The 25,502-nt window shown below is 43.5% G+C and overlaps 1 protein-coding gene across 1 annotated transcript in view; it reads left to right on the top strand.

Moving 5' to 3' along the window:
- Positions 1–25,502, top strand: part of Scn8a (sodium voltage-gated channel alpha subunit 8) — a 108,813-nt gene that overhangs the window by 38,584 nt on the left and 44,727 nt on the right. The window contains exons 11-13 of the mRNA XM_005353869.2: positions 7,215–7,571; positions 18,576–18,708; positions 24,604–24,842. Of these exons, the coding sequence (XP_005353926.1) occupies positions 7,215–7,571; positions 18,576–18,708; positions 24,604–24,842 (729 nt within the window). The remainder of the gene's footprint in view (positions 1–7,214; positions 7,572–18,575; positions 18,709–24,603; positions 24,843–25,502) is intronic.

The following is a 25,502-nucleotide window of genomic DNA, read 5'->3' as shown; positions in this document are numbered from 1 at the left end:
TCACACTGGCGATCACATCACACTGGCAATTACATCACACTGGTGATTTACGACACACTGACGATTATATCACACTGGTGATCACATCTCACTGGCAATTACATCACACTGGCAAGCCTTGAGGTCAAACAGCAGGAGGGGCTTTTCTCCTATATGTGGTGGAACTGCTCTAATTGTATGTGATTGTTGCAAATAATAGCTGTTGTGAAAGTCTTTTTGAGCGTGGCAATTTCTAACAATTAATTTTTGTGGCCATATAGTATTATAAACTATCCTGTAATGTATTAAAAACCTCCAGTTTTATTCAGCTTTGATAAATGTGGAAATTAAGACCAGGTGGAGAAACTGTCAATTGCTTATCATTTTATTATTGTAAATATCAGCATATAATGAACTACTTTGGGTTTTAAAAATATTTGATGACCATTTAATTCCCATTTCAAAAAAATGCTGCAGACTTGTTAGCTGTGGATAGAGCACAGTTGCAGGGGAGAGAGCAGTGTCAAGCGACAATCCATGGAAGTCTAGGATCAGGATTTATTTATTCACAGACGAAATGGAAATAACACAGACACAAATACAGAATGAAGTGGGGCCTCTGCCTCTTCGACCACCAGGGAAGGATAAGGAAAGCTCAGGACCAGGCCATTGAGCTGTGGCATCAGGAAGCCTACCACATCCCAGAGAGAGCATCTCCCTCGCTTCTCAGAGGGTCACGTGTCCTTAGAGAAGACTGCCCATCGAGCCAGCCCATTCCATTCCGTTGGTCATTAGACTGAATGGCCAAATTCCCAGAACATTTCTCCTTTCTTGTCTAATTAAGAAGGTTTTAATTCTAACATAAAACTATAGACAATAAGAAAAGTTATCAAGTATTGCTCAGAGAAAAGAAAGAGCATAAACAAAAATGAAACTACAACCAACAAGAACATCCAGCAAGTACACATTCCAGATGTCCAGAGCGTAGGTGACTGGCAAATTACAGCAATTGTTCCAATAGTTGTCTTTCCTGAAGAGTCTCCGTCTTGTATCTAGTATGCCCTTAGATAAGATTGGAGAGGGTTCTAACTGTAACAAGTCTTCAGCCCTTCAAAGACCTGAGAGGAAAGTAATATTAACTGAGTAAGCAGGAAGTGCAAGCAAGCAACCTCCAAAAAATGTAAGATAATAGAAACAGCTGGCTGCCTAGACAGTTACCCAAGGTTTCTCTGTAATATTGGGGCATCCAACTTTGACTATAGGCCTATAATATCTGGCAGAACACTTTTAGAAGTAGGATCTTATACTGTCAACAGATCACTTTCTAAAATATAATTCTCATTGTTCATGTAGCAAGAATTTATGGGGTAGCTACCGAGACTCAAGGATCGTCCTAGGTCCTAGATATTAAGAGATGGTTAAACCTCATTCCTGCCCTTGGGCTCTTACTGTGTAGTATGCCATCCACATGTAATGTCTGTGTGTGTTGCATATTTTTTTAAAGATTTATTTATTATGTATACAACATTCTGCCTCCATTTTGTGCCTGCATTCCAGAAGAGGGCACCAGATCTCATTACAGATGGTTGTGAGCCACCATGTGGTTGCTGGGAATTGAACTCAGGACCTCTGGAAGAGGAGCTAGTGCTCTTAACCACCGAGCCATCTCTCCAGCCCCATATATTTTTTTCATAAATGAAGCATATTAGGGTTGCTTTGGAGTCATGTGCCAGAACTTTCTGGGAAAGATAAGTTCTGAATGAGTCTTAAAGGATAGACAGAAATTAGTCCCAAATAACAAATGTGCGTGCTGATGAGGCAGAAGCAATAGAAAAGGATGCTCCAGGTTTGAAAGAAAAGTATATTATGGCTTAGACATCCCAAGTTTGAGTTACTTGAGTATAATTAAGTGCTGAGGTCTTTCAGACATCAGAGTAAATGAGAGTGACAGTTCTAGGAGGATGGCCTGACCTGAGCATAGACACTAAAACCATGAAACCTATGACACCACTCAGGAAGAACAAATCAGGTAAAGAACACAGGCTACAGACATGACTGTTATGGTTTATGGATGCTAAAGAACAGTGGTTTGGTAGGCTATATGAGTAGAAGGGTTGGAGAATACCGGACAGTAGTCAGTGGACTGAAATTAAACAGAGGTGCCTAGTAAAATTTGAATTGAAACTATTCCTTCAACTGGCAGTGGAAGAGTCATCGAGGACTTAAGTGACAATATAATATAGTGAAGATGGGTGCCACATTGAATGACGTGGAGACAACCAATACTGATTTAAAGAGTACGTTTGGAAGCTTGATAACCATATCACATGCTGATAATTCCAAGACTCAGATGGCTTAGGCAAAAGAATGCCAAGGCCAAGGCCAACATGGGCTACGTAGCAAGACTCTGTCTCAAGAAAACAACACACAACTCTGTGTAGTGGTACACGCCTTTATTCCCAGCACTGAGGAGGCAGGAGCAGGTGGTCTCTGAATTCAAGGCCAGCCTGGTCTACAGAGTGAGTTCCAGGACAGCTAGGGCTACAGAGAAACCCTGTCTTGAAAGAAGGAAAACAACACATGTAGCTGCCAGGATGGGTCAGCTGCTCTTCCGGTAGACCCAGGTTTGATTCCCAGCAAACCTTCTTTTGGCTTCCATCAGCACCAGGCATGCACATAGTACACAAGCATACACACAGGCAAAACATACACATAAAATAAAATTTCAAAATAAATAGACACAAAAAAGAGTATGGATGAAAATAAGGATCTTTTATAATGAGGAACAAAAGCTGGCAAAGTCAGGTTAGAGAGTGAACTACAAAAGAATAGAAATGGGTGACAGGCTTGGATGATGGGAAATAGATGTAGTTGTTAGCAGGAAAAGGACACCATATCCCTTCTTCCTGAAACCTCAGGAAAATAGGCAAGGGCACAGCAGATGTTTGTAGATGTAGATGCTCCCTGACCATCATATTTTTTCCATATCATAGAAAATGTAGAATCTTACCAAAGGAAATAAGAGCTTGAGTTGAGTATTAAAGAAAATATTGACAGTTCAGAATTATTTAATTGGGAAGAATGACCTTCCCTAATGAGAGTAATTCTGTTTGCTAACTACGTCCTGGTTATTTATCGTAGGGTTTGCAGCATCACCTATACCAATATGAATGCAATCCATCCTCCCGTCTCTAGTCATTGGGTGTCATCAGGCATCCAGTCCTTAATCCAGAATGAACTACCAGATACTTCTCATATGTGACATTTGTTTTCTACCTTGTGTGGAAATGCCCTAAGAGTTGTCCTATCTGTAAATGTCCATATCATAGTTGTTCTTCACATCTTTCTCTGAAGAATTATCCTAACCCCCAAAGTAGTATGTAACTGGTAGTTTCTCTCCCACCCTCCAGTTCTTGAATAAATAAACACTCAAGCTTATATTAAATATAAAAGTTGACCAATGGCTCAGGCTTATTACTAGCTAGCTCTTATTTTTAAAATAATCCATTCCCATTATTTTATATTTTACCACAAATCTTATGATTTGTTACCTCACATCTTGCTTCTCCTATGACTGCTGATATCCCCTCGACTTCACCTTCTTTCACTCGTATTCAGTTTGGCTTTCCCACCTAGCTATATTCTGCCCTCCCATAGCCAAAGCAGCTTTATTCATCAACTAATAAAAGCAACACATATTCACAGCGTACAGAAGGGCATTCCACATCAGCAGTAGTCTCCTATTCCATCTTTCCATCATGTTGTGTCTTTGTTGCTTTTCACTGTGTGTATATCCTATCTACTTGTCTATTTGTGTTTACATCCTCTCTTCTGCTGAAGTCTAAAGTCAGCTTTTATACCCGTGGCTATCATTCAGATGTGGTGGCCAAATGAATGCAGGGCATGCAGAAACCTGACTTCATTCCCTCTAGAACATGGTCATCATGGTCCACAGAAGTCACCTCACTGTCTCTTTCATCACCTTCCTCCCACTCCTGCTCTTTTGGGGACTGTGATTATTGCTTTGTTGTAGCTCTGTCCTTGTCTGGAGCACAGTGATGGCTCCAGAATGAATACCTTGCTGCTCCTCGGCTTGGCTGCTCAATACTCTCTGATTAATCTATAGGCTTTAGCAGAATCACATTGATTGCTCCTTCTCTTAGAAAATAAAACTGGGTTCTGAGATGTCCTGCTTTGCATGGAAGTGTTCACTTCCTCTAATTTCTCCATTTGAAAAAAATTGAGGATGACTCGCGGCTATGGCTGACTGCCAAGGCTGGCTTAGACTTAGATGCCCCACATGGCAGCAGCATTCTTTGTCCTGGGACTTGCCTGCAGTTTCTCTGATTGTATTTGTTAGGACTGAAGGAAATGAAACCTAGAGAGACTTGCTAGTGTATCCAGGCTATGAATAGGCACTAGGGCCTCCATTTGGACTCAGTTCCCTTCTCCTCTAGAATTTCTTCCCCTGCCATTCTTTCTCACTGATACACAGACATAGTATTATCACCACATAGTTCTGAGCTGGTTGGGAGGGAGGATGCTGAATAGACCTGAGGGATGACTGGAAGTCCCTGGATCCCATGTGAGGAATCCCTGTGCTGTTGGGAAGGAAACGTGAGAGGAGATGAAAGGGGTTTAAAACCACCTATGTGTCGCAGTTCAAACAGCTGGCAATCACAGCCTGTGGACAAATACAGACTTGTGTGTGGAAAACCTAAGTCCATCCCTTAAGTCCAGAGCACCTGAGAGCTATTCTCCCAAGAAAAATCTATACATGTCATGTTTCCTAGTAGCCTGATTTGACTGTCAGAGAAGAGCTGAGACACTTAGTTGTTCGGTAAGAAGAATTTTAAAAATAAGAAGTAAGACCTGTTCATTTCATAAATCTGATTTGATCCCAGAAGTTAATAGAGCCACAGCTTTGAGACTCAATAGGCATTTTATTAAATAAAATTAAAGTTTATTGTTAAATAAAATATCTTTCTTTAGGTAGCAATTAACTCACAAGGAAGTGTCAATGAAACACGATCCATTCAGAGGGGAGAGGGACCCTTACATGTGAGCATGTCCAGTTTGCAGTGTATAATCAGAATACAAGCCTTGGAATGTGGTTACTGTATACAAAACAGTCCAAGGGATATACAGAGATAAGGAAAAAAGGCATGTGCCCATAAGGAGCTTGTAGATGATTTCCAGGGAGATTTAACAACAATGAAAAGCTGTTTCACTTGGACAGAGGGGCTGAGGACTTGATGGAAGGTAGAGTAGGCTGAACAGTAGGGAGGAAGAGTGTGAGAACCACTGAAGGGCACAGTCTTAGAGGGGGCCAGCTGCCTGTGCACATTTGAGGAAACAGTGAAGTTAAGTAAAGCACACTCAGTTGTGTCCTAGGATACAGGTTATCAAAGATGACTGTGGGAGATAGCAGAGATGCCCCTGTTTTGTTTGTCCATCTGTCTTTCTAGTGAGGTCTTCCCCCTCCCCCTTCTCTTTTCAGGGGCTCCCTTTTTTTCACTACCCAGGTGGCCTGTATGGCTCATTTCCTTAAGGATGTCAGATAAAAGGACAATTGAAAGTATCACACCTACAAAATGTTCTCTAACACAGGAGCCTTAACTCCTCTGAAACTTTCTGAATCCCTCTCTTCCTTACATGTGTCTCTTAAGACTAAAATAATTATGAAGGTTCTGGCATGCTGTAAGGTCAGGACTGGGTTACTGTGAGGGGAAAACATATATTTTAAAAAAAATCAGGCCATGCTTTTTCAAATGAAAACAAGACTAATTTGACCACTTTCTTTGGCCTTGAGAACACTTTATCACTTAGATCGAGTTGCAGACTCCCATAAACTAAGGAGGCCCTTCGAGTCTTCAGCCTGAAGACTGATACAATGTATTTAAAGCAGGGATTTTGATAGAACCATTTTATTTTAAAATGCCTACCTTGATGAAAATAAAACATAGTTTTGAGTATTCCCTTTTCTGTTGTGTTAGCTGCCTTGAAGTGAGAGAGTAGCTCATGGTGACCACCCTTCTTGAGGTCCTCAGAAGTCCAGCGGGTGGGGCCGGGGCAGCTTTCACCAGCTAGTGCGTCCATTAGCGTGTTAGCTGCTCTCAGCAGGATGGAAAGAGGAGTGAATTTGTTGGCTGACAGCTCCTCTAATAAATACATCTGACTGGTGGTTTGCCATGTGGTTTTTGGTTTATAACTTGGAAGGTGTTCAAAGAATTGAATGACATTATAACACAATTCTTTCCAAGATTATATTTGCATGAATAAAGCTTCCCAACACTTAAAATGAATTATTAGGAATGGGCGTGGGCAAACCATGTCTCCCTCTACTCATAAGTAATCCTGTCACCAAACAGTGAGGCACAGTGAGAAATAGCCATCTCATCAAGAGGTGCACTTTAATAACTGCGTCTAAGTTACTTGCTTGTCACATGTATACTGTGTGTGTGGTGTGATCAATTACATTCATAAAAATTATAATAAAAACTGAATATGAGATCATTTGAAAAATGTTTTAGGGACTCATGGTCACAGAAGAAAGTTTTAAATTTCAAGGTTGCCTATTTATATTTTTCTTGATGCAGAGTAGTATTCCATGGTAATCAATAAAACACATTTAAGCATAAAAATTTACTTTCATAAAATTTTGGAGGGAATGTGCAATGGAAACAGGTGTTGAAGGTGAAAAATGAAAACTTGGTAGAGTGCTCCTCAAAAATGGGAGTGCTGGGAGTTATGTAATTTACAACCAACCAAATTAGGAGATAAATTAGTCACAGCCACTTAAAATTCTGATTTTAAAAGCTGTTGGCTTTAAAGTGGAGGAGGGATAATCACATGGCAGCTCACTAACTAACCAATGGCATTTGGTAGTAGTATCAGCTCCAGACAGGTACCTGTGGAGAGAGGGACAACTGTTGCTCGTGGGCTGTGCGGTCCAACTTGGGCGATGTTTAAAAGCACTTTCTGTGAGAGCCGGTAGTAAGCACAAAAAACAAAACAAAACAACAACAAACAAACAAAAAAACCTGATTTGTGTGCAGGGTCCATAGGTGAGTAGACAGGTGTATGGGCAGCGGGATGTGATTAAGAGTACGTGATGAACGGTAACAGACCTTGGACATCCTTCTGGAATCTCTGGTGTGTGGCAGGGGTGCATCAGGCTGCTGGTTGGTTGATATCTCACTCACCCCTCTCTCTCTCTCCTTTGTCCTCTGCAGTCGCTGCTGAGCATCCCAGGCTCACCCTTCCTCTCCCGCCACAACAGCAAAAGCAGCATCTTCAGCTTCCGGGGCCCCGGGAGGTTCCGAGACCCTGGCTCAGAAAACGAGTTCGCAGACGACGAGCACAGCACGGTGGAGGAGAGCGAGGGCCGGCGCGACTCGCTCTTCATCCCGATCCGGGCCCGCGAGCGCCGCAGCAGCTACAGCGGCTACAGTGGCTACAGCCAGTGCAGCCGCTCCTCGCGCATCTTCCCCAGCCTGCGGCGCAGCGTGAAGCGCAACAGCACCGTGGACTGCAATGGCGTGGTGTCGCTCATCGGACCCGGCTCCCACATCGGGCGGCTCCTGCCTGAGGTGAAAATAGATAAGGCAGCTACGGACAGTGTAAGGAAGTACACAGTGGACCAGGCTAGGCATGGCAGTCTCGGCTCTTGCACCCCTCCTGTCCGTCCAGCCGGCCGGCCTCATAGGCTGCCTTCCATTCTGGTTAACGCAGCTGCCTTTCCCGTCTTTCCGACTGTCCCTACTCCCCTTCCGCCTCTTAATCTTCCCTTACTCCTCTCCTTTACACTTGGCTTGTCTCCTCCTGCCCTGCCTTCCGTGTTGCTGGGCTTCTTTTATTTTGCCTCTTAATCTTTCCCTCCACCTGGGCAAATCAGTCTGCCCTCTGCCCCTCCCGTACACACCTGCTTTGATTGACTGCAGGATGGAATGAAACTGACCAGTTGCCACTACCAGTGACTTAATCTGAGCCGGTTTGAAATCACTGCTTTCTTCCGTTATCTTTTTTTCCTACTAGGAAAACAGCTTGGAATTTAAAGACCTTAATGTTTCTATTTTTTTAAATATTATTTTTGAACAATTTTCTGCCCTTCTACAAGGATGAGATGTGATTTTTTCCAAAGAGGAATGTCTATGTATTATGCCAGGGTAGAGGTTATACCAGGCAGCAATGCTAGTAGTGGAGACCAAGAGAGAACTGGACCCTGAGTCTCAGAAAGCCTTGGCATGCAAGAAATGAGGAGGGGGAGGGGGAGGTTGAGTGAGGAGCACATAGTTCATGGGGGAGGAAGGACATGGAAGCAGAAGATAAATTTAAATGGGGTCAGTTGTCAGGCTCTGAAGGAGCAGCAGATGACAGCTTCAGGGAATTGATTGTTTAAGGCCTCAGTAATGGTTCCCCTCTTTGGGAAAAGCCATGTCTTAGCATTTCTTTAAATTCTAAGCTCTTTTTTTTAAGGTTTTAAGTTATTATACCTCAGTAATCCTAACCATTCCCATCTCCAACTCTTCAAAGGTCTTCGGTGCCTCTGCAGCGGTGTGAGCCCCTGAGGCAGCATGTTGGCCCGGTGTTGTAACCACTCAGTATCTCTAACAGCATGAAGACAGCCAGCCCTTTAATTAGCACGATGCATGTGGGGAAGGAAGTGGATAATCATGGGGAAATAGTTCTGAGCCATCTGTATTACAGATGCATAGGGCAGTTGTTGGCCGAACGGTGAAAATCCAAAAGATAGGGCAAGCACAGTAGCTTTATGGAAGACATGGCGTTCGGCATGCCACCAGCCCTAGGTTCCCTCTCTAGCACCATACACTGGGTAGACAGAAATGGAAGAAAACAACAATTCAGAGGTCAGTTTGAATGTGTTTGAGGTTGCTTCCTATCTCTCTGCCTGTTTATTTAAAAGGAAAATGCCTTGTCCCTTAGCTACTTAGCTTCTTTTTTTTTTTCTTTTTTCTTTTTTTGGATTTTCGAGACAGGATTTCTCCGTAGCTTTTAGTTCCTGTTCTGGAACTAGCTCTTGTAGACCAGGCTGGCCTCGAACTCACAGAGATCAGCCTGCCTCAGGCATGTGCCGCCACTACCCGGTGCTACTTAGCTTCTTACAAACTACAAATGTCCCGTTCCTTTCTGTGTCTGGCAGGACAGTTGAATTTGTTGCTGGGATCTGACCAGGGTCTTCTACATGCAAGGCCAAAACTCTCCCACAGAGCTACACCTCTAGACCGGTCTATAAGTTATTTTTAGAACTGTTACACTCTGAAAACCCAGTTCTTTTCTTCCGGTTGGTTTCAACATCATCTCTGTTCACTGGCTTGGGTATTGCCCTTCTGGAGACTTGATTGTTTAAAGTTACAATGAGAACTAATGATGAACAATAACTCAAGTCCTGTAGCCCAGAAAGCTGGCCAAAATAAACAAAGATAGCACCATTATATTACCTTTTTACTTGATTTTCACTGATTCTGTATCTAGGGAAAATTTTGGGCTTAATACCTAATTAGTTACATTCTCTGGGGAAATAGACAAGAATTGATACCAGTGGAAAGTAGGGTAGGTCATGTGGTAGTGCAGTTGGGGCAGCTCCAAAATTCAAATATTCAAATTGAATTTCGTTGTACTGGAAGGTTTATGGTTTATAAGTCAAATAATAAAGCCGATGTTTTCCCCAAAGAAAAGGGATGAGGTGTCCAGGAAGTGTCTTCAACTTCAGCTTAAGGTATGGTCAGTCTTGACAGTTGGCTTGGCTTGGGTTTGGTTAGGTTGGGTTAGGTTAGGTTTGGTTGGGTTTGAGTGGGTTTGGTTAGGTTCAGTTTTGTTGGGTTAGGTTTGGTTTGGTTGAGTTTGGTTAGGTTTGGTTGGGTTGAGTTAGGTTAGGTTTGGTTTGATTGGGGTTGGCTTGAGTTGGGTTTTGTTAGGTTTGGTTAGATTGGGTTGGATTGTGTTGAGTTGGGTTTGGTTGGGTTGGGTTGGGTTTGGTTAGGTTTGGTTGGATTGAGTTGGATTTGGTTAGGTTTGGTTGGGTTAAGTTGGGTTTGGCTAGGTTTAGTTTGGTGAGTGGCTTCTTTTGTACTGTGTGGACAAAATGTTTTTGAGGTTCAGTTGAGCAGATAGTTGTGGAGTATGGCTTCTGTTCCTCCCTATACTGTGACCTACAGAGTTCTTCCTGGGGCCTTCAGAGGATCCTAGTGTCTAGTACCAAGTAGGCACTTAGGAAAGTCTTTAAAGTGGCTCTAAGGATGATGGTGACAGAATGAAGAGTCCTAAGACCAGGAGACCAGAGCTCCACCATGACAGGAAGAGGCAGTAGGCAAGAGCATATCTATAAGCAGAAACTGCATTTTGTTTCCCAGCTGCCCAGACTTGAATAATCACACAAACTATATTCATTATAACACTACTTAGCCAATGACTTAGATGTATTCCTAGCTAGCTCTTACATTTTAAATTAACCCATTTCTATTAATCTGTGTATCACCACGAGGCTGTGGCTTACCAATAAGTTTCCAGTGTCTGTCTCCTTCGGCAGCTACATGGCATCTCCCTGACTCTGCCTACTCCTTCTCTATATCTCTGTTCGGACTTCCCGCCTGGCTTTATTCTGCCCTGCCATAAGCCAAAGCAACTTCTTTATTATTCAGTGGTAATAAAACATATTCACAAGATACAGAGGGGAATCCCACATCACATGTCATCATCCTCAGGGTCTTCATAACTAGGAGCACCCTTTTATTAGAAGCCATAATGCCTCGGTTAGGGCTGGTTGTTAATGGTGTGGGAAAAATGTGTTCGTTGCATTATCAGCCCATGAAGAACCAAACAAAGTAGGATGCATCTGTTATGTGGCTTGAGATCAGATCCACATAAAGACAGACTTAGAGGGGAAAAGACAACTGATGAAAGACTATGGAAGTTGCCTTTGAGACGAGAAGTTGTTAGTTATTTTTCCCTTCCTTGTGATTTTCTTATTTATGTAACTATCAGCTATCCATGTTGTTTGTGGTATTAGGTGTCTAACCCAAGACCTTGCACATTCTGAGCAAGTGTTCTGTGAATGAGCTACGTTTCTAACTCTTGGGTTTTGTTTATTTAGTTACCTATTTTGAGACAAGGTTCACTGTGTAGTTCAGATTGGCCTTGATCACTATATGTAAGCCAGGTTGGCAAGGAACTCAAGATCCTCCAGCCTCACCCTCCCAAGTACTGAACATGTAGATGTGCCACCACATCTTACTATCACATAATTTTTGTGATTTTTGTCCTCAGCGAGAGAGTTGGTAACTTGTATATGTGGAAGTGAAACCAAGGTCTCCTAAAGCCCAAGAGATATTTCTGACAGCTGAACTATTAGCTTCTTTACAAAGTTAGGGAAATAGTCATTTTTCTTAAAAGGACATATTAATACTTTTATGTTAGACATTATAATTTTTGTCATGAAATTTAAGGTATTAATTACTAACTGGCAGCCTATACCAGAAAATAGTCACCATCTCTTTGGGCAGAGATACAGTAACCCCACTATCAGACATGTTGGAGTGTGCCCATAACCAAGAATTAACTTGTCTTCACACATGTTCATGTTTCATTGGCTGGTAGAGGAGCCACTGATGCTGTAGCACCAGTATCCACGCTTAGGTTACACCACATGTGTATTTTTGTTCTTTGAGTTCAGTTAAGAAATGCAATAGGGCCAGGCAGTGGTGGCGCACGCCTTTAATCCCAGCACTCGGGAGGCAGGGACAGGCGAATCTCTGGGAGTTCGAGGCCAGCTTGGTCTACAAGAGCGAGTTCCAGGAAAGACTCCAAAGCTACAGAGAAACCCTGTCTCTACAAAAAGAAAAAGAAAATAAAAGAAATGCAATACACTGCTTAAAACAACAGAAGAAGGGGAGCTGGAGAGATGGCTCAGAGGTTAAGAGCGCCAGTTGCTCTTCCATAGGACCCTAGCTTGATCTTCAGCACCCACATGGCAGCTCTCAACTGTCTGTAACTCCAGTTCCTGGGAATCTGATGCCTTCTTCTTCTGGATCCTGCAGGCATTGCATGCACATGCTCCACAGACATACATGCAGGGAACACCCATTCATATAAAATAAATAACAGTTTAAAAAATTACTTCAGGCATTATATTATTAGCATCTCATAAAAAACATTCACATCTTCATTAATTGTGTGGTTGGGTTTGAATGATGGTTTTCTTTTTCATGGTTCAGGAATTATTGCACTTGGTTTTTGCTGAAGCATGGGAGGAGGAGACTTTCTGTGTCTTTCTTTCTGAACTGGGAGAGTGAGAATCTTTGCTCTTTCTCATAAAGAAAACAGGTGCCACCAGCACCCAGAAATCCCACTGAACTTGAAAACCTATTGAGGCAGATTGCAAATGTCCAAGCTTTGTCTCCTCCCCGAGAGAGGGGTCTTCATTGTTATGAAGGTCAGATGTGCTGACCTTGATGTTGAGGTGCTCAGTCTTATCTCCCATGCTCCGTTCCCTCTCTTGGCCCTAAGGATAGAAGATTCGAGTTGCCTGACTTAGGACAATGGTCTCTTTCTAAGACTGTAAAGCCCCTTTGAGGAAAAGCAGTTACTGTAGATTGTTCCAAAGCAGAATACCGTGAGAATGCAGAAATGTTTGAATGGGATGTTGGGTTGATGGTTGCAAAGGCTCTCAGGACATGTTTCAAACACTATACATTTTAGTTCTAAGAAAAAGTGCCTGGCAGATAAAGTTCAGTTGTGTATTTCTTGTGGGAGCAATTTAGAATTGGAATGAAGTTGGAGCTTCCTTGGGCAAATCTGGAGAATTGTGGTCAGAACCAGCCCCCTGCAGAAGCATTAGTATGTTTGTGGGAAGGACTCACTTCAGGAGGCTGTACATCAGTAGCCAAGCACCCTGATAGATCCTGCATTTGGGTTAGAAGAGATGGAACTAACTTATCCTGAGTTTAGGTGATCCACTCCCCCCCACCATTTCATTTTTTAGCATCTGAGTAATATTCTAGTGTGTTGGTGTTCCACATTTTCTTTATCCACTTATCTGCTAATAGTGTGCTTCCAGTGTCTGACTGTTAAGAATAGAGCAGCAGTGAGCAGTGCCACACAGGTGTCTCTGTGGTGGTATGTTGTGGTGATTTGAATGTAATTGAACCACATGATCTCACAGGGAGGTATGGACTTGGAGTAGGTGTGCCCTTGTTGGAGGAAGTGTGGCCCTGTGGGGCTGTGCTTTGAGGTCTCTTGATCAAGCTTCCCACAGTGAGTCTGTCAATCAACTTCTGCTGCCTTCTGGTCAAGATACAACCAGCACCACGTCTGCTTGCACACTACCATGCTCCCTGTCATGATGATAATGGACTGAATCTCTGAAACTGGAAACGAGCCTTCCCCATTAAATGTTTCTTTATAAGAGTTGCCATGGTCACAATGTCTCTTCACAGCAATAAAAGCCCTACCTAAGACAGATGCAGAGGCTTTTAGGTATAAGCCTGAATGGAGTAGCTGGGTCTTGGAGTAGATCTAGTCCCAGCTTTCTGAGGATCCACCACACTGCTTTCTGTAGCAGCTGAACAAGTTTACAGTCCCCCCAGCCATGGATGAGTGTTCCCTTACTCCACATCCTCACCAGCATGTTATTTATTGATCTCAGCCACTCTGACAGGTGTTAAGATGATATCTGAAAGTGGTTTTGATTTGCATTTTCCTGATGACTAAGGATGTTGAACATCTCCTCCAGTGTTTCTTCTTTTGAGAACACTGTTTAGCTCTATTTTTAATTGGGTTGTTTTCTTGATATCCAGTTTTTCTTAGTTCTTTAGTTGGTTAAATCAAAAGCAAAAAACAAAGGGACTTTTCCTATTCTGCAGCCTGCCACTTTGTCAGAATGATGGTGTCCTCTGCCATGCAGAAGCTTTTCAGTTCGTGAGGTTCTGTTTATTATTTGTTATTCTTAGTGCCTGTGCTATCAGTGTTCCGAAAGCCTTTCCTGTGCAGTGAGTTCAAGACTGTTCACTACTTTCTCCACTGTCAGATTCAGTGTATCTGGCCTTAGACTGAGGTCTCTGGTTTCCTTCTCTTGTCTTATTGCTCTAGTTAAGACTTCAAGTTCTATAATCAAATAGGTATGGGGAGAGTGAGCACCTTGTCTTGCTTCTATTTTAGTGGAAATACTTTGAGGTTTTCTCTATTTAGGTTGATATCAACTGTGGGTTTGCTGTAAATTAACTTTATTATGTTGAAGTATGTCCCCTGTATCTCTGATCTCTCTAGAACTTTTTATCATGAATGAGTGCTAGATTTTGTCAAAGGCCTTTTCTAATGAGATGAGCATGTGGTTTTTGTCTTTCAGTCTGTTTATGTGGTAGATTACATTTATCAATTTATTTATGTTGAACCATCCTGCATTTGGGGATAAAGCCTACTTGGTCATGGTAAATGATCTCTTTGATATATTCTTGTGTTTGGTTTCCAAGTGTTTTATTAAGAATTTTTGTATCTATGTTCATAAGGGAAATTGGCCTGTAATTCCCTTTCTAAGTTAGGTCTTTATGTGTTTTAGGTATCAGGATAACTATGGCCTTGTAAAAAGGAACTGGGCAGTGTTCCTTCTGTTTCTCTTTTGTGGATTAATTTGAGTAGTGTTGGCATTAACGCTTCTTTGAAAGTCTGGTTGAATTCTGTGCTAAAAATCATTTGGCCCTGGGCTTTTATCTATTTGGGAGACTTTTAATGACTACTTCTATTTCACTGGGGTTGTACGTCTCTTTAAATTTCTTCTCTGATTTTGATTCAACTTTAGTTTTATTTTTTGTCTGATCTTCTTCCATCTTTTAGTTAATTTCACTAAGAGTTTGTCAACTTAAAGAACCAATTTTTTGTTTCATTGATTTTTGTCTGTTTTTATTGACTTCATCACTGAGTTTATTTCTTGCTATCTACTCCTTTTGGGCATTATTTCTTTGGTTTGTTCTAGAATATTCAGGTGTACTGTTAAGTTACTAATACAAGATCTCTCCAATTTTTATGTTGATACAGCTCTGTGAACTTGTGTCTTAGACTGCCTTTCTCATGGCACATAGGTTTGGGCATGCTGTGTATTCATTTCCATTAAATTCTAAAAAGTTTTTAATTCTTCCTTAATTTCTGCCTTGGCCCATTTTTCATCCAGTAGAGAGTTGTTCAATTTCCAGTGAGTTTATAAACTAACTTTCTGTTGTTTCTTTTGTTGTTGGTATCCAGCTTTAATCCATGGTGGTCTGATAGGTAGGATGCAGGGGGTTCTTTCATTTTTCTTATATCTGTTGAGACGACTTGCTTTATGTTCAAGTATGTGGTCAGTTTTGAATAAAGCTCTATAAGGTTCTTGTGTTTGGTGTGTAAATGTTCAGACTTGCAATACCCTCTTGGTAGATTTTTTTTTCCTCTGGTGAGTACATAGTCTTTTTCCCTCTCTCTGTAGATTAGTTTTGGTTTGAAGTCTATTCTGTCAGATACTAAATTGACCACACTGGCTTGATTCTTCTGCCCATTTGCTTGGAATATCTTTTTCTATCCTTGTAAGGTAAGCCTGTCCTTGATGTTGAGGTGTGTTTCCTGGGTGCAGCGGAAAAATGGAGCCTGTTTTCACATCCATTCTGCGCCTTTTTATTGGGAAATTGATGTTAAAGATTATCAGAGAACAGTTTGGTTAACTATTGTGGTTGGGGGTTTCCTGCCACTCTTTTGACTTTCTGGTCAGAGATTATTTATTCCTTGTGTTTTGTTGAGGGTGGTCAACATTTTCAGGTTGAAGTTTTTCTTCTGGGGCCTTCTGTGGACTACATACTGCTTAAATTTGGATTTATTGTACAATGTCTTTCCTTGTCCATCTATTATGATTAGAAGTCTCTCAAACAGCCGGGCGGTGGTGGCGCACGCCTTTAATCCCAGCACTCGGGAGGCAGAGGCAGGTGGATCTCTGTGAGTTCGAGGCCAGCCTGGTCTACAAGAGCTAGTGCCAGGACAGGCTCCAAAGCTACAGAGAAACCCTGTCTCGGAAAAACTAAAAAAAAAAAAAAAGAAGTCTCTCAAACGGTTAAACCCAGTTGCTGGTCCCTGTACCCTCTCTCTGACCTCCTTATATTTGCCATAAGAAGACAGGAATAATAGTGATTCAGACTTAATAAGTTTGAAGATCAACTTTTTTGTGGTTTATGTGGAGATTTTTTTTTAAACAACAGCTAGGATTGGGAGTAAAGAAGCCATGGCCTGAGTCCAGTCCCCAGCACTGCAGAGGCAAGAATGTGGGCCTCCTAGGAAGGACTCGTACATGATGCATGATAATCTAGTAAGCTCACTTGATCTTGTAGATCCTTCTTTCACTAATTTTGGTTTTTAAGGTTATTAATATATTCTGAAGAATTTATATCTTATTTTATACAGGTGCAGGAAAAAGATAGTAAGATATCAAAGTCATTATATGTAGTTTCCCATTCCTTAGTCGTCATCCTTTGGAGGGGAACATTCTGGAAACCCTCTGCCATTATACATTGATTGAAGGTTGACTCAGTACAATCCAGAGTCAACCCAATGGCAGAAGTGTCTGATACATAGAGCCTTTGTGTGTTTGTTTTTACATGATTATCACTTTTACAGTGTAGTAGATTAATCTGATTTATTAAATGTTCTATCAGAATGGAAACTAGCAAAAAGTGGCTTCTCAGAGAAATGTCTATTTATCTGAGATAGCAGTTAAGTTGTTCTTGCATATACAGATGTCTTTATAGCACTACAGTTAGGGATCCCGAGGAAAGCAGCTCTCTCTCCTCTCCAGTTCTTCTTTACTTCTGCTACATAAACACCCGCGTGAACCAAATGTGTTGTCAGTAGGACAGTGTGGGTAAACACTTTGATGAGATAAATTTTGTTCTTCAGATCCAAATATAAGGACAGAGGGGTTTTGAGTTGCTCCTCAGAAGGGTTTTATTTCCAAGACAACCAAGGTCATTTTGGAGCTGATGTGGCATGCTTCTCTCGTCTCATACAAACATGTCTTTTCCTGTGGTGGAGATGGTGACTGTCTACCCAAACCACCATGGAAGGAGCAGGAAAGTGGCATAATACAGGGGACAGCATGGTTACTAAAGAGGTGGTTTTTAAACCATCTGTGAAGACTGATCTGATGTCGAATAGTCACAAAGAGCATAGTCCAGGGGCAGTAAGGAACAGAGACCCACCTGCCTCTGCCACCGAGTACTGGGATTAAAAACATGCACCACCACACCAGCATAAAAGTGAGATTTTTTTTTTAATTTCCCATTTTTAAATGTCCAGAGAAGCATATGGTGCAATATACTTAAGATCAGTCTTATCACACTTTCTTCTGTAGCTTGGAGCCAGGCTGATGTATAGTCACCATTTGGAAGGGGCAGGGAGTGACGCTCCTCCAGGCAGAAGCAGCATCCGAGGATCTCAGCCTCCGGAGTTCTGGGCAGGGTGAATTTTACTTTGTCAAGAAAACAACTCCAGCTGAATGCTATGGCTGTGAGAGGAGGACAGGAAACAGTCTTTCCGGTTGTCAGGCCCAGACTGTAGTCTGCCTGCTTTATGCTTACCCAGAGAAGGTACTCAGGGCCTAGCCAGATTCTTGGTTCATTGAAGATTTGACTAAATTCAAATGACTTGGTCTCATCCACAGAACTTAATAGGATCCATGGCCAACTTATTACATTCTCTTTCTTAAAGTGAGTAGGATTATAGGGCCAAGTTTTTTTTTTTTCTTTTCATTTTGTTTTAAATGTCTTAGGGAGCAGGACCTAAATCCTATCAGAAAGTGGTTGGCTACTCTCAGGATATCTTGCCAGACCAGTTTTACTGCAGTTCTTAAGGCCAGATGGAATCCCAACCAGAGACGAGGGTGTGAAGTCGCCCTGGCTGAGGAGCTGTTGGCAAGTGTAGCTGCTGGAGAGGAAGGAGGGCACGAAGTTGGGTGGGTAGGGAAGGGGGTAAGTGAACCTGAGGATGTTGGCAAAGGGGGTCTGTTAACTGTGGTTTCTGTCCCGCCTGGTTCCCACAGTCGTTAAGTCCCAAAGAACTCACACAGAGGTCTATATTAGTTATAAACTGATTGGCCTATTAGCTCAGACTTCTTATTAACTCTTATAGCTTACATTAGCCTATTATTCTTATCTGTGTTAGCCACATGGCTCAGTACAATTTTAAGCATAGTCACATCTTGCTTCTTCTGTGTCTGGACAGGACTGCAGAGGGAGCTTCCCTCTCCCCAGAATTCTCCTGTTCTCATTGACCCACCTCTACTTCCTGTCTGGTTGTCCCGCCTATACTTCCTGCCTGGCTACTGGCCAATAAGCATTTATTTAAAACATAATTGACAGAATATAGGCAGTTGTCCTGCACCAGGAGTCCACATAATCGAAACACATATGGAATTCTCAAAAAACAAATAAAAAGTTTTAAGACTCTAAGAAAGCAGTGCAGATCTTAAGGCCTTGCTCACACTCTGGACTGATGATCTAGTGGGGCCCAAGCCTGTGTTCACCAAATTTTACTCACCCTATTTGCTTTACGGTATTTATTTTTTTCAGGCAACAACTGAGGTAGAAATCAAGAAGAAAGGCCCTGGATCTCTCTTAGTCTCCATGGACCAGCTCGCCTCCTATGGACGGAAGGACAGAATCAATAGCATAATGAGTGTCGTCACAAATACACTAGTGGAAGGTCTGTGCCCTGTGTTGCTTAGCAGAGCAGCTGATCTGTGAGTGTGTAATGTGTGTGGGAATAAAACCCTGCCCCTGGATCTGCATTTAAAACTCTGTGAGCCTTTGGAATAGATCTTATCAAATATAGAAACCAGGGTCACAAACTGTCTTCCCAAAGCTGTATTCAGAGAATCAAGTAAAGACCTAAGACTTCCTGCCAGCATCCTACACTGATAGGCAGGGAGGACTTCAGATAAGGGCTGCAGGATCTCACTGGCTCCAGTGAAACCATCGTGGGTAGACACTGTGAGACTTCACGGCATGTGGGTAGGGGTCCCTTCCTGACCTCACCTCACAACCATGTTTTCTGAAGGAGCATGTTCCTGATTCTGCCACTCTCCAGACACCCCACACATCCACAAAAAATGTGATATGTCACTAGATAAGCCCAAACCAGACTTAGTGCCGCAGAGACAGAGCGGCCACTTTCAAATCCTGACCCATCTGCAGTGGTGTTGCTGTGCTGACTTCTTCAGGCTACATGTTTCTCCCTGACACGGCTTGGCATGCCATGGAACTGCTGAGAATTTTCCTTCAGGCCATGTTATCTCTGGCAACTACCACCCTCTGCATAGTCCTGGTGTAGATCCCAGGCTCCTCGTGGAGGTAAACTCAGTAACTAGGATCCCTCACATGGGATTCCTATTGGTTTTGTTTGATTGTCTCCATCTGGTGCTGGTTTAGTTTCACATAACTGTTTTAACTGTTCTCAGAGTACACACAGCTCTGCCTCAGCACTAACCATGTCCCTGAGGTGGTGGCCCTTAGAAGTATCCTGCTAACCACAGGATGCATTATTTGTGTGTGTGTGTGTGTGTGTGTGTGTGTGTGTGTGTGTGTGTGTGTGTGTGTGTTGGGGTGCTACAGAAAGAGAATGCCTAAGAAGCCCCCTGGAGGAGTATTGGTACCCAGACAAAGAATGAGATTCGCCATAACTGGGCTTGAGAGCATGCCAGTTCATGTGTCTAATTTTTAAAAATTGAGCGACTTCCTTCAGCCTGAACAACCACTGTCCATTCTAGTTTTCTCTTCCTGTTGTGGTCAGTGTGTGGTAGAGTAAGCGTCTTCAAGCTTGTGTCTTGATGTTTCAGGGAAATTACTGCAGACTGTAAGAATTCCAAGTTGAGAAACACTAGCTTGAAAATTTTGGCTAATTTTATTATTCACTTAGAGACCGAGACAGGATCTTTCCAAGTGTATAAGAACAAGAACAACTCTAGCAGATACATTCGTTATTGGCAGGGACATCGGAACAAGAGAACTATCTATCCAGAGCAGCGATTACCGATTGCTCATTACAGTGGCCTGGCCCAGGGTGACATACTGGGCTTCGCTGTGCTAGGAGTCGCTTCTGGAGCCGTAGCTGGATATAAGCCATAGGGCATTTGCACTTTATAAACTGACCTTGTCTCTCTCCATTCTGATCTACACATTCCTACTTCCCACTAGCCACACATTTTTTAAAAAAAGATGGAAGCATCTCTCAGGGGATGGAGGTGGCTGTAGTTGTGGTTGTAACCATTCTGGTACCTCTGGTAGGTCCAACTGTTCCCATAGGTGTCGTACCATCCTACCCCCAGATACCCCTCCTGTCCTCCCTTGTCTTGACTTCTTTGATTGAGACTGATGAGCGGAACTGTGTGGCTAGAGGAGACTGAGACATTAACAAAGACCCACTGGTTTTAACCACTGACCTTGCTGTATTTGCTGCTCCATTAAAAGCATTAAATGAAATTAATTTATGAAATTAATTAAATGAAATGATTAAATAAAAGCATAAAAGCATTAAATTCCTGCTTGCAGACTTATAATTGGGAATCTCTGATATTATCTTAATCCAAATATTTAAGTAATTGCTTTTGAACCAATGAAACAGACTCTTGCCTATCTAAAAGCTTAGATACTATCCACGGAAATTCTAGAACCCTGTGCTTGAGGAGAAAAGTCCCTCTGCCCTCTCTCACTATTCTACTGCAAACTCACTCAGCAGAGCAGTGTTTCAGGGCTGGTCAGATATAGGCAGGCTAATACAGTCTCACTTTTCCTCAGCAGTAGAGCTGAGGGAGGAGAGACGTTGGGGAAGGGGAGAGGAGCGTTAGTGATGGTGCGTGGAGCAGTGCTGACTCCCTGGAGCTGGCCACAGGCGTCACTGCCCTTCAGCCGTCCAGCTAGCCAGCGCTCTTAGTGTCTGCTATCACTTCCTCTGCTCAGCAAAAAGTGCGGAGGTCGTGGGGACTCTTTCCCACTGGAAGTTGTTGAGTTGAGTCGAGGAGACTCTTGCCATAAGCCTGGTCCTCACGCCTCCATCTTGGTGAACTTAGAGGTGTACTGTGTAAAGAGATCCAGAAGCCCTGGGACTGAGACATGTGGGTAACCCTCCAGAATACCCAGAAACAATGTAGGAGAAACCCCACAAACCTTCAAACACGTCACTCCCTTATCTGAGCTTGTTCCCCCAACAAGTACTTCACCTTGGAGGCTTGTGGAGCCTGGTCAGTAACAGCAAAGTCCCCATGAAAACACCAGGTACAGTGTGTATACATATATACATATATGCCGTTCCTGTCACTTGGGAAGCTGAGGCTGGAAGATCCAGTGAACCTATGAGGCGGCATAATGAGACCCTGATTCATTCGTGAATAAATAAATAAATGAATAAACAAATATTTAATGACAACAACAAAAGCTAAAAGGAAACTTAACAAGCCTCTGCCTTGAGCCAAGGCTCTTCTCTGCCTCCCACACTCATTGTGCTCTCTGGAGCTGATCACAGAGGCTCGCCCCAGCTCTGCGGATCTTCTCGGGGGCCCGGAGGGTAGAGAACCCCCTTGATCTCTGCTAAGACTTGGAGCCTAGTGCAATATAAAGTGTGGCAATTGTGTCATCTCTCAAATGTGAGCAGTCAGGGCTTCCTCTTCCACCACAGAGCCACCGAGCTGCAGACATTTGGAGAAGAGAGGAGATAAAAAAGGAACAGAACCAAACTTCCAAATATGTACCACAAGAATTTATGGAAATAAGAGAACCTTTTCATTTTCTTTTTTTGGGGAAGAAAACTAAATTTACCTTGGGAAAGGAGGGAGTTCTGTGAGAGAGAAGCTGAAGCAAATTCTCACAGACTTCTTTTCCCACGCAAACTCCCACGTGGCTCTCACTGAGGCCCTTCAATCCGAAAACCAAGGCAACCATTTTCTTAGCAACGAGGGAGCCAGTCAGATATCCACCCTAGGTAGCTAAGATACAGCTACCGTCCTGGACCACAGCCCATGGCTGGGGAATGACGGGAGGAGTGGGAGGCAGCAGCCATCTTCTTGGGAAACACTGGAAAGTTTTGTTTTGTTTATTTGATTGTTGGTGGGTTTTGTTTTTAAAATTGGGGACTTACCATGCCGCACTAGTTAGCCTAGCTAGTCCTTGTTACTTAGCCCAGGCTGGCTCGAATTTGTGGCAGTCTTTCTCCATTCGTCTGCTGAGTGCTAGGCTTACAGGGATGCCCAGCTCTGGGGGAGTTAGATTTTCATGTCATCAGTAGAACTGGGCTTGGGGCCTGCAGACCTACATCCTTGGTCTTAAGATGTCCATCTGGCTGGTTTTAAGTTAGGCATCTTCACTGGCTGAGGAACTTGTGGTTTTGTGATCCCAACTCTTCCGCTTCCTGAGATTTGAGGGGAGTTTTGTCACCTGAGCCTTGTATCTGGGTTGGTGTGGCTGCAGGCTGCCTTAGCTACCCAATCATTCTTTTTAATTTTGACTTCCTAAACAGTCTGAGAGACCATGTTGTCAGTGTCTTTTCAGTGCCGAGAGTCTCCCAGGTCTGGGAACCTCCGGAAGGTTCCATGTGTCTGTGTCTGGGGAGGTCACCTGGGAAGGAGGGCATCTCTTGGGCTGGCCTCAAGCTCCTGCTCTCACTTCAGCCAGGGTAATTCTTGATCCACCTCCGTTGTGTATGGGCCACATGAAGTATTAGAAAACCTAGATTCTTCTTTTGGAGAGAGGGCATTAGACAAAGTCAGGGTAAGAGAGAAAGAAAGACTGTACAAGGGGATGGAGAGAAAGACTGCGGGACGAGAAAGCAAGCGTGAGCGCAGGAAAGGGCAGGAGAGTGGCAGAGGGGACATGGGGGTGCATCCTGTGTGGCTACCTCAGCTGTGAGCTGTACCCTCACTGAAGGTGGGGGCACTGGCCTGTACTCTGAAAACATAGTACATACATGTATGGCGGGCAGCCAGCAATACCTTTTCTGCTGATGGAGACAGCATTTCTGCCAGATACACTATCCAGGGTGCTCACCATCAGCTAGGGTGTTCTGAGACACTTGGTAGATATTTTAGCTTGCTTAATCCTTTGCGTGTGCATGTGTATGTGTTAGTATAGGTGTGTGCAGGTACACATTTGTGCACATGTGCATGGATACCAGTGATCAGGAGGCTACGCTGGCACCAGTGAGCTCCATCTCTGTCCTAGGGTCACACACATGCACTGGGGTTACACACATGTTCTGGGGTTACACATGTGTACTAGGGTTACACACGTGTTCTGGGGTCACACGTGCACTGGGGTTACACACGTGTTCTAGGGTTACACACATGTGTACTGGGGTCACACATGTGCACTGGGGTTACACACATGCACTGGGGTTATACACATGTTCTGGGGTTACACACGTGCACTGGGGTTACACACTTGTTCTGGGGTCACACATGTGCACTGGGGTTACACACGTGTTCTAGGGTTACACACATGTGTACTGGGGTCACACATGTGCACTGGGGTTACACACATGCACTGGGGTTATACACATGTTCTGGGGTTACACACGTGCACTGGGGTCACACACGTGCACTGCTATGCTCAGTCCTTACTTGAGTGCTAGGGATCTGAGCCCCATTCTCATGCTTGTACAGTAAGCATTTTTCTGACTGTGTCATCTCTCCCAGCTTGTTTCATTTTCACCAAAATAAATGAGTTAATTAATTAATTAAAAATTTAAAAATGGCTCAACTTTTTCATGGTCCCATAATTGTTGGTAAGTGTCTTGCCTAGTATTTGGGCCCAGGCATTCCTGGCCTCAGTGTTTATACTTTCGATGGCTGCTCTGACAAAAACAGAATGACACGCTGTAGAACACAGACCTTCGTGAATCCCAGGATTCCCTTTGTGCCAGGCTCTGCACTTACTGCCTTACAGGCAGCATCTCTAACCCTTAACTGTGTGGATGTGCCCTTGTCTGACGAGCTTGGCAGCTCACTTCCTGCTCGGACTTGTAACGTCGCTGCTGAATCCTAGAGGTCCCATCTCTAGATCATCCAGCTCGTGCGCACTGAACTAACTGAAGTGGGAGGTTAGACCCAGGCCACCAGGATCTGTCCTGTACCCAGCATCAAGCTGTGTGTAGAACTAGATCATTGCTGATAGGGAAGGGACTTGCCGTTCTCCCTTACTGTGAAGGAAGCCTGAGGATCAGCAGCAGGCACCCTCCAGTCACACCACCTAAGTAGAGGAAGATACCGTGTGTCCTGTTTTCTCTCTGTGCCGGTGGTTCTCAACCTTCCTAATGCTGCAGCCTTTTAATACAGTTCCTCATGTTGTGCTGACCCCAAGCCGTAAAATTATTTTCGCTGCTACTTGATAACTAGTTTTGCTACTGTTTGAATTGTAATGTAAATATCTGTGTTTTCTGATGGTCTTAGGTGACTTCTGTGAAAGTCATCCAACACTCCCCCATAGGTTAAGAACCACTTCTCTCTCTCTCTCTCTCTCTCTCTCTCTCGTGTGTGTGTGTGTGTGTGTGTGTGTGTGTGTGTGTGTGTGTGTGTGTGTACTAAGAGCTCTCTTTCTTCTTTGCTTACTCCAGAGCTGGAAGAGTCTCAGAGGAAATGCCCACCATGCTGGTATAAGTTTGCCAACACTTTCCTCATCTGGGAGTGTCACCCCTACTGGATAAAACTGAAAGAGATTGTGAACTTGATCGTCATGGACCCCTTTGTAGACTTAGCCATCACCATCTGCATTGTTCTGAATACACTGTTTATGGCAATGGAGCATCATCCCATGACACCACAATTTGAGCACGTCTTGGCCGTAGGAAATCTGGTAAGATGGAGCAGGATCTCCTGATGCAATGACTTGAGCATGGTTTGGCCGTGGGCCTTCTTTTTCTGACTTGGGAAGCTGGGATTCAGTTAACAAGAAAGTGATGGTTAGCTGGAGGTGAGCACATCTGTGTGGTGCCAATGGCTGGGGCGGCATCCCTTGCTGTGTCCCATGCAGAGCTTTGAGGCTATCACTTAGAGCTGTTGGCAAGAAACCAAGAGCAACCCGAGCCAAGTATTTCTGGATTTTTTTTTCTTGCCCCTTTCTTGTTCTGTTTCTCATGTTGATCCCTGCAATGCTTAAAAAAAAATCCACTTCCTCTTGTGCCTTAGGTAACAGTAACCTAAAATGGGGGTTGTAGTGCAAAGAGCACCCTACACTGCTTACACTGTGGGATCTTACCTCAAAACTTTCAATTCCAAACTGCCTCCCCTCCAGTCCAACTTGTGGGCCATCATCCAGTTTCTACTGTTAACTTACCTCTGCCAAATGTCTTGTAATGTTAAGTCATAGATTTATTTAGTTATATTATTTAGAAGGTAAAAAATACGAAGCTTGCCGGGCCGTGGTGGCGCACGCCTTTAATCCCAGCACTCGGGAGGCAGAGGCAGGCGGATCTCTGTGAGTTCGAGACCAGCTTGGTCTACAGAGCTAGTTCCA

This window comes from Microtus ochrogaster, chromosome 15 (assembly GCF_000317375.1).
Source record: "Microtus ochrogaster isolate Prairie Vole_2 chromosome 15, MicOch1.0, whole genome shotgun sequence".
Taxonomy (NCBI): domain Eukaryota; kingdom Metazoa; phylum Chordata; class Mammalia; order Rodentia; family Cricetidae; genus Microtus; species Microtus ochrogaster.
This window is presented reverse-complemented; position numbering and strand designations above follow the sequence as displayed.